This window comes from Bombina bombina, chromosome 7 (genome assembly GCF_027579735.1).
Source record: "Bombina bombina isolate aBomBom1 chromosome 7, aBomBom1.pri, whole genome shotgun sequence".
Lineage (NCBI taxonomy): Eukaryota > Metazoa > Chordata > Amphibia > Anura > Bombinatoridae > Bombina > Bombina bombina.
In genome coordinates, this window is record NC_069505.1 from 85,242,644 (window position 1) to 85,256,805 (window position 14,162).

The 14,162-nt window shown below is 35.4% G+C and overlaps 1 protein-coding gene across 1 annotated transcript in view; it reads right to left on the minus strand.

Annotated features, from left to right (window-relative positions):
* Window positions 1-14,162, minus strand: part of LOC128636243 (mucin-5AC-like) — a 91,593-nt gene that overhangs the window by 15,734 nt on the left and 61,697 nt on the right. The window contains exons 9-14 of the mRNA XM_053689281.1: window positions 7,692-7,792; window positions 5,818-5,969; window positions 5,603-5,741; window positions 3,274-3,384; window positions 1,675-1,854; window positions 206-445 (exon numbers count right to left, since the gene is read on the minus strand). Coding sequence (XP_053545256.1) covers window positions 206-445; window positions 1,675-1,854; window positions 3,274-3,384; window positions 5,603-5,741; window positions 5,818-5,969; window positions 7,692-7,792 — 923 coding nt within the window. The remainder of the gene's footprint in view (window positions 1-205; window positions 446-1,674; window positions 1,855-3,273; window positions 3,385-5,602; window positions 5,742-5,817; window positions 5,970-7,691; window positions 7,793-14,162) is intronic.

Sequence of the window (14,162 nt, forward strand, 5' to 3'; positions counted from 1 at the left end):
TAAATAATGTTGAAAAGTTAAGTTAAGAAATGTTAATTTATTTTGTTTGGTTAATAAATAAGCTGCGGCCTTTTCTCTCCCAATCAGGTGTTGTGTGTTTATTGGTCAAGGACGAGTAATGGGAAAATGTGGGGTCAGGCTGAGTTTATGGGAAAAACAAGAAAAAAACATTTTTTAGATATCTTTATTAAAATAACTAACTTACGTATGGGTGGCAAGCAGAGAATACATTGCTATTGATAATACTGCATTGTTTTTGTGCCCATGATTGTCTGTAGGGGTTAATGATACAGGGATCCTTGGTGTCTTTTGCATCTGGGCAGTTTGTAGACATTTTCCAGCTGTTTCCAAATTCATCAGTGCTTGCTACAACCGCATTGCCTCGGGTAGTAAAATCATTATTTCTATTTCCATCATAGTTACCACAGAGTCCGCAAAGTTTCCCCTGGGAAAAAAATAATATAGTGATTAAGAGCAACTCTATGCATGTTAGCTTCAGTCTGTGCCTGTTCTAAAACATCTCTTAACTTAATTAATAATTTGATTATCATAGAGGTAAAACGTTTATTAATATAACTGTGTTGGTTATGCAAAACTGGGGAATGGGTAATAAAGGGATTATCTATTTTTTAAACAATAAAAATTCTGGTGTAAAAAAAATGAAATAACAATCTTACCTTTAAAAAACAAAACAAAAAACGAACTTGTGGGGGATGGCTGTTTAGGGGTTAATAAATTAAGGGGTTAATAAATTAATAAATTATATTAGTGTTTGCCATGTGGGGGGGCGGTTTAGTGGTTAATTAATTATTTTATTAATTATATAAATTACTTAAATTATTTAAGAATGTAAGTGTACTTTGTAATGTATTTTTGTTGTGTTATGTGCAACTTTTTATTTTTGGAAACCAGTTTACCACAGCTCTTAGGTCACTGAAAGGATTGAAGCTTAAAAGGCGATTGGGCTAGCGCAGACGGAATTTTGCTGAACTTGTCATATCACGGGAATGAAAATGGCTTGTGAAATTGTTGCACTAGTGCAAACCCACAGTTTTTATTTCTTGATTCAGATAGAGCATGCAATTTAAACAACTTTCTAATTTACTTCTATTTTTTTCTTTGTTCTTTTGAAATCTTTTCTTGAAAAGCAGGGACAAATGTTTAGAAGCCAGAGTTTTGCAATAAAGTTATCCATTTGCAAGAGCACTAGAAGGCAGAACTATTTCCTGCCATGTAATGATCCAGATGCCTACTTTAGGTATCTCTTCAACACAAAATGTCATGAGAACGAAGCAAATTTGAAAATAGAAGTAAATTGAAAACTTTTTTAAAATGGTATGTTCTGTCTGAATCTCAAAGGAAGATTTTTGGGGTTCATATCCCTTAATATTTCTATTGTATTTATATCCCAGTATTTCTAGAACACGTAAAAGAAATTTAAATCATGTTATTTATATGGAATTATATTTTCTTTTTATATAGTTTTGCATTTTGTTTTAAGATATTACAATATAAAATAAGTGCGCTACTATTTATCAGATAAAAAAGGATTCCCTTTCCTTTCATTAAATATGCAATGAAGATACATTTGGCAACTAAGGAAACATGTTTTGAAATATATTCTGAGAGTTACTGCATTACATAATGGGAAACAGTCCACTGTTTTTTACATACCTTATATTCACTGGATACTTTGATAAATATGCTGGTTTTCTTATCCCACAACAGCAGCAATCCACTCTTAGTCTCTATCACCAAATAAATACCCATTAAACGGACCCTGTATGGAACAGGCACTCCGAAGCCTCTTTTTATTACATTTAGATGATCGTCAGCAAGGATAAGCTCAAAGGTCTGTAGAGAAAATCTTATGATAGTCAGAATACTAGCAAGACAATTGTAAGTGAAAATAAAGGTATTAGATTAGGGTGACCAGATGTCTCGTTTTAACCGGATTGCTCTTTTTTTAACACACTGATCTTTGTCCCCAGAACTTTTTGAACGGACGCCAAAATGTCAATTTTTTTTAGCATGACTGTGTACTTATTTAATTTTAATTATTTATACGCAACACATGCACTGGTATTATTTTTATGTCCATTACAGCGCTATGACATGGTTGCTGTCAGCAGCTCTGCAACTGGGGATCTACAGTTCCCTGCATTCTGCGGTGGTGAACATGTATAAAAGGAGGCGGAGAAGTCTGTGTGTGGTTTTGGTGGTGGCTGAGTGGGTGGATTGTGAGCAAAGAGCTGATCTGCAGAGGGAAAGCAATTGACCATCAGAGAGCAGTTGAACTTAAAAGAGAGAGAGAGAGAGATATTTGATGGCAGAGATTACTCTATAAGATTATAGTTAAAGGGACATTAAACACTAAATAAATGCTAGATTGAATGATGCATTCAAAGAAAAGATATAGGTGAACATAACATGTAGCTGTATTTGTTAAAGTTTCATTAGCTGTTTAAATATTTACAAAGTAAATGTTAAGTTTTATTGTCTATAAAACAATAGTCATGTTGTAACTTAGGTTATCTTCTCTGCTTTTGCCAATAAGGGGCAGTTATAAATAGGTCACTAGAGTATGCAGCCAATGGCTGTTTGGAAACAGTGTTTTGCACTTCCATTTCTAACAGGAAGTGAAAAGCTCATGGTTTCTGAAAGGAATTACAGGAAAAGTGGGTCAAATAAATAATAAAAGTATGTGGCAAGGTTTTTTTTATATATATTATTTATTATTTTATATTACCATCTCAAAGTGTTTAAGGTTCCTTTAATAGCTACTAATTTATTTTATTGTGAAGTGATATCTGTTGTGATTATTATATTTATATTACTAGATTTGAAATAGGTAGAACAATCATCTTTCAAAAATAAAATAAAGAGGGTCATACATAGATGGAGTCTTCTGCCTAACCAATTTAAAAAAAAAAAATCACCAGTTACACACGCTAGTAATATATATTGTATAGCTTGTTATATTGCTTTCTGTATGGCTTCCGCAATGTTGCTTGGAAATTTCTTAATTAGTAACAGTGATTATAGCTATTATTTTCATTCATTATTTAATTTACAATAAATGGTTTGAAATGCTGCAACCAAAACCTAGTCTAATAAATCATTCTTTTTGTTTTAAATATGTTGTGTGTTATCAATGAAGTGTCCTTCTTTGTTCCTCAGATCTGGTCACCCTATACTAGACCAACTAATTTTATACAATTTGCATCTTTACAAAATAAATTTATTGCAAAGGGAAGAGAATAATTTACTCACCCCTAGAAAGATCCTTATAGATTTGGAGCAGGTGGTTCCTGCTGTACCACATGCAATGTTCTCCGTGATAATCCTAAAGTTGCTTTCACTGGAATTCAGGTTGCAGTAATCCTTGATGTTACACAGAGGTAAGAAATGTATTTTATTTTAAAACTGTTGAGTTCAGTAGCAGAAAACATGAGGTTCTTATACCACATTAATTATCAGTAGTTAGATTTGATTTTAATATTGTGTACAGTTCTGGAGAGCATAGCGTCAAAAGCATATTATAAGTAACCTAGACATTGTTCTACTAAAATTGTATAATGACCAAAAAATTAAACTGACAAAGATTTCATGATTTTAGAATGCATAACTTATAGGAGATAAGACAAAAAGTATTTGAAGGGATATAAAGGTCAGAAGCAATGCAATACTGGGAGCTAGCTGGTAATTGGTGGCTACACACATAAGCTACTTATCATTGACTCACCAGATATGTTAAAGGGAAACTAAACCCAAATTTATTATTTCATGATTTGGACAGAGCATGCAATTTTAAGCAAATTTCTAATTTACTCCTGTTATCAATTCTCTCCGTTCTCTTGGTATCTTTATTTCAAAAGCTGGAATGAAAGCTTAGGAGCCAGCCCATTTTAGGTTCAGCACCTGGGGAGTGCTTGATGATTGGTGTTAGCAAACAGCAAAACATACATTGGAATTTTACCTACGTCATACACATCATCACTTGCCAGTGATGTCAGAGGCGGAGCGAAAACTTGCCGGTCGAAGATAGCGGCATGTGGAGCAGTAATGTTACTGCTCTCTATCCATGTCCATCTGGTTTGTTAGTAATCTCTGGACAGTTTTTATGTACTGTCTCATATTGGAGCCCTATGTACTAACAATATACACTGAAGATTTTACTTTTTTATATTTCAATCAATTGTTTTTATTATACATGCCGTGTGATACTGTTTGCCCACCAGTATAAAAGTGGGTGCGCACATTACACAGAGCTTGTCTTAGCTTTATTACACATGAGTAGTGAATCGACCATCAAAATAATACATTTTATTCATTTACAGTATTACACTATATTCTGTTTTCTCTCAATTGAGGACCATCTGAAGGCTCGGATCAATATATTTCTTCTTGCTATCATTTTTTTGGATGGACATATCTTTTATTTTTAATATATATTGCACTAATACTTATTCGCACTTTTTCATCACTAAGCTGTTAAAGAGTTTTCACACACACCCCAAAAAAAAAATGCAGCTCCTTAACTCGTCCGCCACCTCTGAGGCGGCGGACAGCAATCCGCCCGATCAGAATACGATCGGGTTGATTGACACCCCCTGCTAGAAGCCAATTGGCCGCGAATGTGCAGGGGGCGTCATTGCACAATTTCACAAGAAATGCTTATACAATAATAAATGCCGACAGCTTATGCTGTTCGTCATTTATCAATGTGCGGCGGCCATTGTTAAATTGGCCCCATAATCTCAAGTTAGAGGTAACTGGTTTAGTAATAATTTGTGTAAGCACTTTCAGAAAAGATGGTTGATACATGTAGGCAATAACAAATACTTTAATGGAATTCAAAAATTCCTGAAATATGCAGAAGGATATAATGAAAATTAATGATGCTGGTACTTGAGAATGAATTATAGACAGAATGGACTGTCTTACTCTTATCTTATTACTGTTTCTATATGTTAACATGTTTAAATACAGATCTTTTACTATATTTATGAAAATCATTGAGTGTTATGTTCTTTTATGCCCAAAGTAGGGGAATTATCCTTTTTTTTTGTTGTTATAATGGTGTTAAAAAAAAATTAAGGTTTTATTGATCGTCATTTATTATTACTGTGTTCAAGTTTAATTAATTTAATTATTACTGTGTTCAAGTTTAATTTTTATTATTACTGTGTTCTACAGTTTAAAGCTTAAATCAGCCAAATAAATTCTATAGATTTCTATGCAAAATTGGACACCTTACATTACATCAAGGAACAAACAGTTTGATATGCAAAAGACAGTGCTTTCGATTTTCCAAATTAAAAATAAATAAATAAATCAAATTTAAATAAAATAGTCAGTTTAAATGTGAAAAGGAGTAATTAGTAAAAATATATTGTTCTATTGCGATTACAGAATAGTCTTTGTTTTTAATTTAAATCTGAATAACTTATTAAAATTGCCAAATATAAAATGTTTTGTCATAATAAAGTACATTTTGATCTTCATCTCTAATCTTTACACATTTTATTACATATTTATACAATCTGGTTAGTTCTTATCATTACTTTTGTACTTGTTTATAATAGGGCAAGATCAGTACCTCTGCCAGAGTATATTGACAGTCTCCATTAAAGCTGTAACGTTTCCCATCAAATGTAATATAGTGTCCATCTCCATAAACAGTACAGGTTGAGAGACAAGTATTGTTGGTACATTTCCACATTCTATCCTTGCAAACACTGTGGGAAAATATGATGCATATATAAGCAGTTATCCTCCACTTTGAAATAAACGTTATTAATTGTCTATACATACCAAGTGTTACATCTAATTTTGATCTCGTCGCCTGTATTATAAATGGCCTCATTGTGAATGCATGGACAATTGATAGGATCGATGCAGCCACCGTTTTCATCAGAAACAAGTCCAGGAGGGCATACACAGCCAGATTTGCATCTTGTGCTGTACTATGGGAACCAAAGACAAACAAAATTAAGTATAAAAAATATTTTCCTGTCAAAAAAACGTTACTTCCTCACTTTCAAAGCTCCAAAAATACCACTCACTTCAATGCTTTACACAAGCCTTCATTTTGTGTCAACGTGAATAGTTCCCATGGTTGAAAGCCTGATTTTATGGTTATTTTGTTTGCTGTTTTTCATAATAGTAGATATTATAGATGTGCATTTATGAGAATCCGAATGTGGAAGTAAGCGGTCACTTGTGCCATTTGGATCTTTTCTTAGCCGGATTTAATCTAGTGAAAGATCATCAAACTAAGATCTGCGCAAATCCATATCTTAGTGTGGTGATCTTTCACTAGAATCTATCCGACTATGAAAAGAAATGTATAGCTGGAAATAGACGTAGACATTCAGGTGCTTTGTTAGCATCTGAATGCGGAAATAAGGGGCCCTTCGTTCCATTACGGGTTTTATTCTAAAAGTACAACACACTTTGCACAGATGTAGTTTGTTGCAATTTCACAAGAATAAATGCGGCTCCAAATAGAGCTGAACTGCCTTCTTCTGCATTCAGATGCTAACAAAGCATTCAAAAGTCTATATGCAAACACTGCTGCAATATAGGACTGTAGCCCCAATGAACTATAATAGTATAAAAACAGCCGTTAATAAAATAATACAACTAAGTGTATATGGCATGGTATATGTGCAGACTCTTTCAAAGCAGAAAAACACTCTCACCTTTTTCCTGTGTGCAGGGACTAGCTTTTGACATCTTAAAGATGGACTCCACAATGTAAAAATAGGAGTGAATAGCCAGTAGGCGCACTAATAAAAAGTTAATCCTACATTTCCAGGCTCTGTTGGACACAATTCTGCTAAAAGTGTGGAAGTGTGTGGAAATCTCAGGCTATGTTAGTCATGTATACAATTTCATGTTAATAGCTGGTGGGCCATGGAAGGTGTAATGTACTTTCCTCTACCATTTTTACAACATCTGCAGGAGACAGCATCCAGTAAAGGGCCCATCCAAGGCAGATGGCAAACCTGTGGCATAGCCACATGGGGAAAATATTTTTACCTCCTGGATGAACTCCTGTTCATACCGCTGTCCAAGAGGCACAAATAAAGAGGATAATAGGTCTCAGGTCAGTTAGATAAATTATATCACTAATGTGAAGATCAGCAGTACTTTTAAATTCACTCCTCTTCCTCTTGGAGGCAAAAAACGGATTGAGGGAGAGTGGGAGCATTTAAAGCCTTGGTATGTACAATATATTGGGGCTGATTTATCAATGCTTCAACTGATAATACGCTGGAATATCACGTCAAATTAGGTGCAAAGTTGATCCGCCGTAGTTAACAAAGCATCAAGATTGTGAAATGTTGAAATGTGTGACATAATAAGGCCGTCGTATGTAGATTTGCAGCAGCAATGTCTGGCGAGCGTATTGACTCCAGCGAATGCATAGAGATTGATGCAATGATAAATCGGCCCCATTGTATTCACAGATAGTGAAAAAGGAGATATCCAGCTGCGGTGTTGAAAATGGGCCAAAGTAGATTTTGCAGTGTTTGAGTGGTCAAATTAAAAGCATGGTGCATTCAGATTCTAGGCCTTAGGTTTGATGTCTCTTCTGTAGAACATAAAATTACTGCATGTTCTGTTATAATGCTATAATAATATTAACAGGCATCCTTGCCATTCATATCTGTAATACTTACACACTGCAAATCCAGAGTTTGACAACTTTTAAAGCATTCAGCTCCATTGGCACCTGGTTCAGATTTGCTGCAATCAACAAAGACCATTGGAGCAGTACATACTAGAAAAAGAAATAAACTTTTCAGTTGGGTGTTTTTATAATACCGTGTTAATACACTACAGGAAATTTACATTTTAATTTGTAATATAATAACATAGAAGATGAGGTTGAAAGAAGACTGAATTCCACTGAGTTCAAACTATACAAAATCAATTAGAAAGCTGATTCATTTAACACGAGCAATCATATCCCTGAATTCTTTTTCTAGCTAGAAAGGTATCTAAGCCATTTTTAAAAGTATATGTTATTTACATCCAATCCACTTTTTACATATATGGCTTTGGCATTGCTTTTTGGTAATTAGAAGGCCGCTAAATGCCGCTGTGCACCACACTTGTATTATGCCCAGCAGTGAAGGGGTTAATTAGGTAGCTTGTAGGGTCTATTTTAGCTTTAGTGTAGAGATCAGCCTCCTGCCTGACACACCCCACCCCCTGATCCCTCCCTGACCCCCTCAAACAGGTCTCTTCCTTCCCCTACCACACAATTGTCACTGCCATCTTAAGTACTGGCTGAAAGTCTGCCAGTACTAAAATAAAAGTTTTTTTTAAAATATATATATATATATATATATATATATTTGCAGTGTTGAATCTCCCCTTAGCCCCCAACCTCTCTGATCCCCCAAAACAGCTCTCTTACCCTGCCCCCATCTACTTATTTGGTGCCATCTTGGCTATCTGCCAGTACCCAGTTTGCTGAAGATTTTTTTTTTTATAAAAAATGTCAAGTTTATGTAGTATAGCTGCCCCCTCAATACCCTACTCCCTCCCCCTACCAGATCCCTTTCCCAAGATCTATTTCCCCCTCTCTTCTTCCTTTCCTTACACTTTGCATAGCGGTCCCAGTCCCATCCACTACTGCCTGCATGGTCCTGCTGCCCCGTGCCCGCTCTCAGACCCATCTTCCGGCCTAACCGGAACTCCCTCCAGCAATGGGCCTCCTACCTGCCTCCCTGCTATGGCTCCCACCATCAACGATCGGCACCATCGCTGGCCAATGCAGAGAGGGCCATATAGTGGCTATCTCTGCATCAGTGGCTAAAAAAAGGGTATTACAGAATGTGCCAGGCAGGTCCTTGGTCATTAAGTACCGGTTTTCGTAGGATGTGCCTGGCATGTCCTCGGTCGTTAAGGGGTTATACATTTATATGTATATATACATTATAGCCCTTTCCATTCAGATACATTGTCATATTCTGTATACCCTTATAACTTTTCATTTTTAATAATTTTTTGAATAGTTTTATTAGATAGTGTATATATGAGTGTATATAAGTGTAACACATTATTTTAATATATTTATATTATGTTTAGTGCTACTTTAATTTAAGCTGCAACCCTTTACACTCAAGGGCTTCAGTCGCTCTAACCCAATGATCGCAAATTTAATTTGCGCTTGTGCGGTTGTGTTTACTTTTAACTTATAATACACGTGCAAAGCTAGCACAGGCATGATATTTCAATATAATGCGCTAAAGTTAGTGCACCACTTGTAATCTAGACCTAACTTATTTATTTTTTGATGATTATACTTAGTTAAGATAACAAAAAATTGATTGTTAATATTATCCTTATTGCTTGTTAAGAAATATTTTCCAGATGGATTAGTAAAGTCTCTCCTTCTATTCAAAAGGTTAATATTATGTTACTGAAACAAATGGTTATTGAACAAGATGATATCTGACATCTTCTATGGTTTGGATGGACATAATTTGCTACAGCAAATTATTTACGCTGTCTGCATTTAACATTGCACAGGCAATGCTTGTGCAATGCCACGCCCGGCTGGCTGGCAGCCAATCGGCCTCTAGCAGGGGCTGTCAATCATATAATCATATTGGATCAGGATGATTTCAATCTACCATTTTTTAGGTGGTGTACACTCAGGCTACTTAACTATCTTTTCAGGCAATCCTGAAACGATGGGCTTGCAATGCAACCCATTGTATTTTCCTAACATTTTAACTCCTTTACTAGAGTGCATTCATTTTCGGAAAATGCATCATAAACGAAAATGAAAATACAAATGAATGCACCAACTAATATTAAAGAAAATGAAAAATACTGATGTAATTCACCAGTATAAAAAGAGAGATGCACTCAGCTAAGACAAAACAAAAGCTAGAAAAACGTCAGTGCCTGTTTATTTTAGGGTGCCACTCAGGGTGCATACCCTTTTAGCACACTATGCCCCTTCACAGAGAAAAAATATCCTGTAGCATATCAGTCTGACCCTGCCCAATGACAGTCCAGCACCGAAATACCAGGCAATTCTTCTCTGAACAAGAGAAACAACAACCCCAGACGATCGTTTTGGCCTTCTGTGGGCCTCGTCAGTGAGGTGCAGTCGCATCTCTCTAAGGGCATGTGTGCAAGGAGTCCACGTCTGGTTTCCCCTTTTACTCTTAGGGAGACCCAAGAGCAATTTGCATAAATATAAAAAGAGAGAGAGAGATGCACTCAGCTGAGACAGAACAAAAGCTAGAAAAACTTCCGTGCCTGTTCATTTTAGGGTGCCACTCAGGGTGCATACCCTTTTAGCACACTATGCCCCTTCACAGAGAAAAAATATTCTGTAGCATATCAGTCTGACCCTGCCCAATGACAGTCCAGCACCGAAATACTTCACCAGTATTCATTTGTTTCCTTTAATTTTTTTAAATACTTACCTTAATGCTTAAGAGTGTGCTAACCCAATCCTCTTCTTGCCAGAATCCTAACAGCAGGCTTAGTTTGCTCGGCTCCCAGGACCTGCACTAAAGTTAGCTTTAAGCTAGGATTGGGTAAGCTCACTCTCCAAAGCAAGTTAAGTATTTGTAGCTACAAGTGAACTTTTCACATGTAGCTTTGAAATATTTAGATTTGTTTTCATTAGATGTTTAACAGAAATTTGATTGTCGTTTCACTTTTTAACTAAACAAAAACTAATAGTCAGCCACCAAATATTCAGGGGAAACAAATTTCCTCAAATATCTGAAAATAAATTTTGTCCGAAACGAAATGTTCTGGCCTGCACATCTTTATCCTTTATGGATTTATTTTAACAAATGTATGCAGGTGAGTTTGACTCAAAATACGCAATAAGCTAATTAGACTGATAGAAGCAGATATGAATGTGAAGCTAGAAGAAAATTATTTTATTTGCTTTAAAAATTTCTGATGCCAGTTCTGTGTGCTAATAGAAACATTTTCTTTCTATTCTAGAGAATGTCAATACTTCCTAAGGATGGTAACGTTCTACTTGCTGGGATGCCAAGGTTCAGCCTTCTTTTGTAGAGAATTGAGTGAGGTCTGCCCGTGTGAGGATCAGCATGGGGATTTCACTCCATGCTAATGAGTTTTATAGAACTGAGTCTGAAGTAACAAAATATGACTCTTCCATTCCCAGTGTATTTATCATATCATACAGCATTTTAGTTCCTACATGATTTAGAGAGGCCCCAGATAATGCAAAATCTGTTCCCCTTAAATTAATTCATAATTTTAAAACTAGAAAAACTGAAAGGTAGATTCTGGAAAAAAAGAAGTCCCATGTATTAAATGTATATGTTTATCTCATACTAAACAGGAAGACTTAACACACACTACTCCTTAACCAGTGACCCTGCAACTTGCATGACATATTATTTTTTGGTGCTGTTTTTTAGTGAAGCATTCTTTATTTTTATTTTGACCTTTATTTAAGACTTCAATATTTTTGAAGGTTTCTATCATATCACTACTTTGTTTTCTCTCCCCAAAGCTGTTCATTTTTTTTTCAATATTTTATTTATAGACCATATAATATTTTATTACATTCAGTTCCATTTCAAGCTAATTTATGTCTTTCTGAAAATATAATAACATAAACTGTGCACAGTATTTCACATGAAGTTTGAGTAGGCATCAGGAGTTGCATATATATCGCACCTTTTTGCCTCAAATACCTTTTCTTATTAATATTGTAAATATTTATGATTATCATTACTCCGTATTTTATTTCAGCAATACATTTATATTTTCAGGATAATCATCATCAAAAAATACAAAATGGAAATTATACACAATCACTTTCATATTTAATTGTATGATTCTAATCTTTAAGAAAAGAACTGTGAGTAATATTATTTTGAAAAATCCTTTTCTTTTTAAATTGTTCTTACAACATTCATTGGAAATATGATTTATATTTATTTCTTAACCCATCTTATGAAATATCCCAAGTCATTTTAAAATATAAAGAAAACAAATTAAATATATATATATAATTACCTTCAGAATAAGATCCAGTACAAGTTAGATTTCCTTTGTTACAGGTGCTATGAATATGAAAAATAATTAAAAAAAAATTAATATATTAACTTATTTTGAAACTGTGATATTAGAAACACTGAACTAAAAATCTGATCCCTTATAAAGGGTTTGAGCATTCATAAAGTCTTGTCCTGCTTCCATATGGAAAGGACTGGGATTAGACTTCCACATAAACAGTTTGATGGATGCAATAATAATACTAATAATAATAAGAAGAAGTAGTACTAAAGTATTCCAAGCAAGAACAAGTACCAAAATGTTTATATAAAATTAAAATAAATAGTTTAAAACAAATGTAAAAATAAAACTAATAATAATACAGGGAGTGCAGAACTATTAGGCAAATGAGTATTTTGACCACATCATCCTCTTTATGCATGTTGTCTTACTCCAAGCTGTATAGGCTCGAAAGCCTACTACCAATTAAGCATATTAGGTGATGTGCATCTCTGTAATGAGAAGGGGTGTGGTCTAATGACATCAACACCCTATATCAGGTGTGCATAATTATTAGGCAACTTCCTTTCCTTTGGCAAAATGGGTCAAAAGAAGGACTTGACAGGCTCAGAAAAGTCAAAAATAGTGAGATATCTTGCAGAGGGATGCAGCACTCTTAAAATTGCAAAGCTTCTGAAGCGTGATCATCGAACAATCAAGTGTTTCATTCAAAATAGTCAACAGGGTCGCAAGAAGCGTGTGGAAAAACCAAGGCGCAAAATAACTGCCCATGAACTGAGAAAAGTCAAGCGTGCAGCTGCCAAGATGCCACTTGCCACCAGTTTGGCCATATTTCAGAGCTGCAACATCACTGGAGTGCCCAAAAGCACAAGGTGTGCAATACTCAGAGACATGGCCAAGGTAAGAAAGGCTGAAAGACGACCACCACTGAACAAGACACACAAGCTGAAACGTCAAGACTGGGCCAAGAAATATCTCAAGACTGATTTTTCTAAGATTTTATGGACTGATGAATTGAGAGTGAGTCTTGATGGGCCAGATGGATGGGCCCATGGCTGGATTGGTAAAGGGCAGAGAGCTCCAGTCCGACTCAGACGCCAGCAAGGTGGAGGTGGAGTACTGGTTTGGGCTGGTATCATCAAAGATGAGCTTGTGGGGCCTTTTCGGGTTGAGGATGGAGTCAAGCTCAACTCCCAGTCCTACTGCCAGTTTCTGGAAGACACCTTCTTCAAGCAGTGGTACAGGAAGAAGTCTGCATCCTTCAAGAAAAACATGATTTTCATGCAGGACAATGCTCCATCACACGCGTCCAAGTACTCCAGCGCGTGGCTGGCAAGAAAGGGTATAAAAGAAGAAAATCTAATGACATGGCCTCCTTGTTCACCTGATCTGAACCCCATTGAGAACCTGTGGTCCATCATCAAATGTGAGATTTACAAGGAGGGAAAACAGTACACCTCTCTGAACAGTGTCTGGGAGGCTGTGGTTGCTGCTGCACGCAATGTTGATGGTGAACAGATCAAAACACTGACAGAATCCATGGATGGCAGGCTTTTGAGTGTCCTTGTAAAGAAAGGTGGCTATATTGGTCACTGATTTGTTTTTGTTTTGTTTTTGAATGTCAGAAATGTATATTTGTGAATGTTGAGATGTTATATTGGTTTCACTGGTAAAAATAAATATTTGAAATGGGTATATATTTGTTTTTTGTTAAGTTGCCTAATAATTATGCACAGTAATAGTCACCTGCACACACAGATATCCCCCTAAAATAGCTATAACTAAAAACAAACTAAAAACTACTTCCAAAACTATTCAGCTTTGATATTAATGAGTTTTTTGGGTTTATTGAGAACATGGTTGTTGTTCAATAATAAAATTAATCCTCAAAAATACAACTTGCCTAATAATTCTGCACTCCCTGTAAATAGTAGGAGAACTAAAATGAGAACAAAAAAACCAGCTGCTGATATAAAACATATAAATGATGTAATAAGGGAAAAAAATGTAAACCATGAGTACATGATGGGGAATAAAATAAAAGCTTGGTGTTTATGGAGCGGTAAGCTACCGAAGACAGCTAAAAGTAGTTTATTGCTACATTTTAGTACCACATT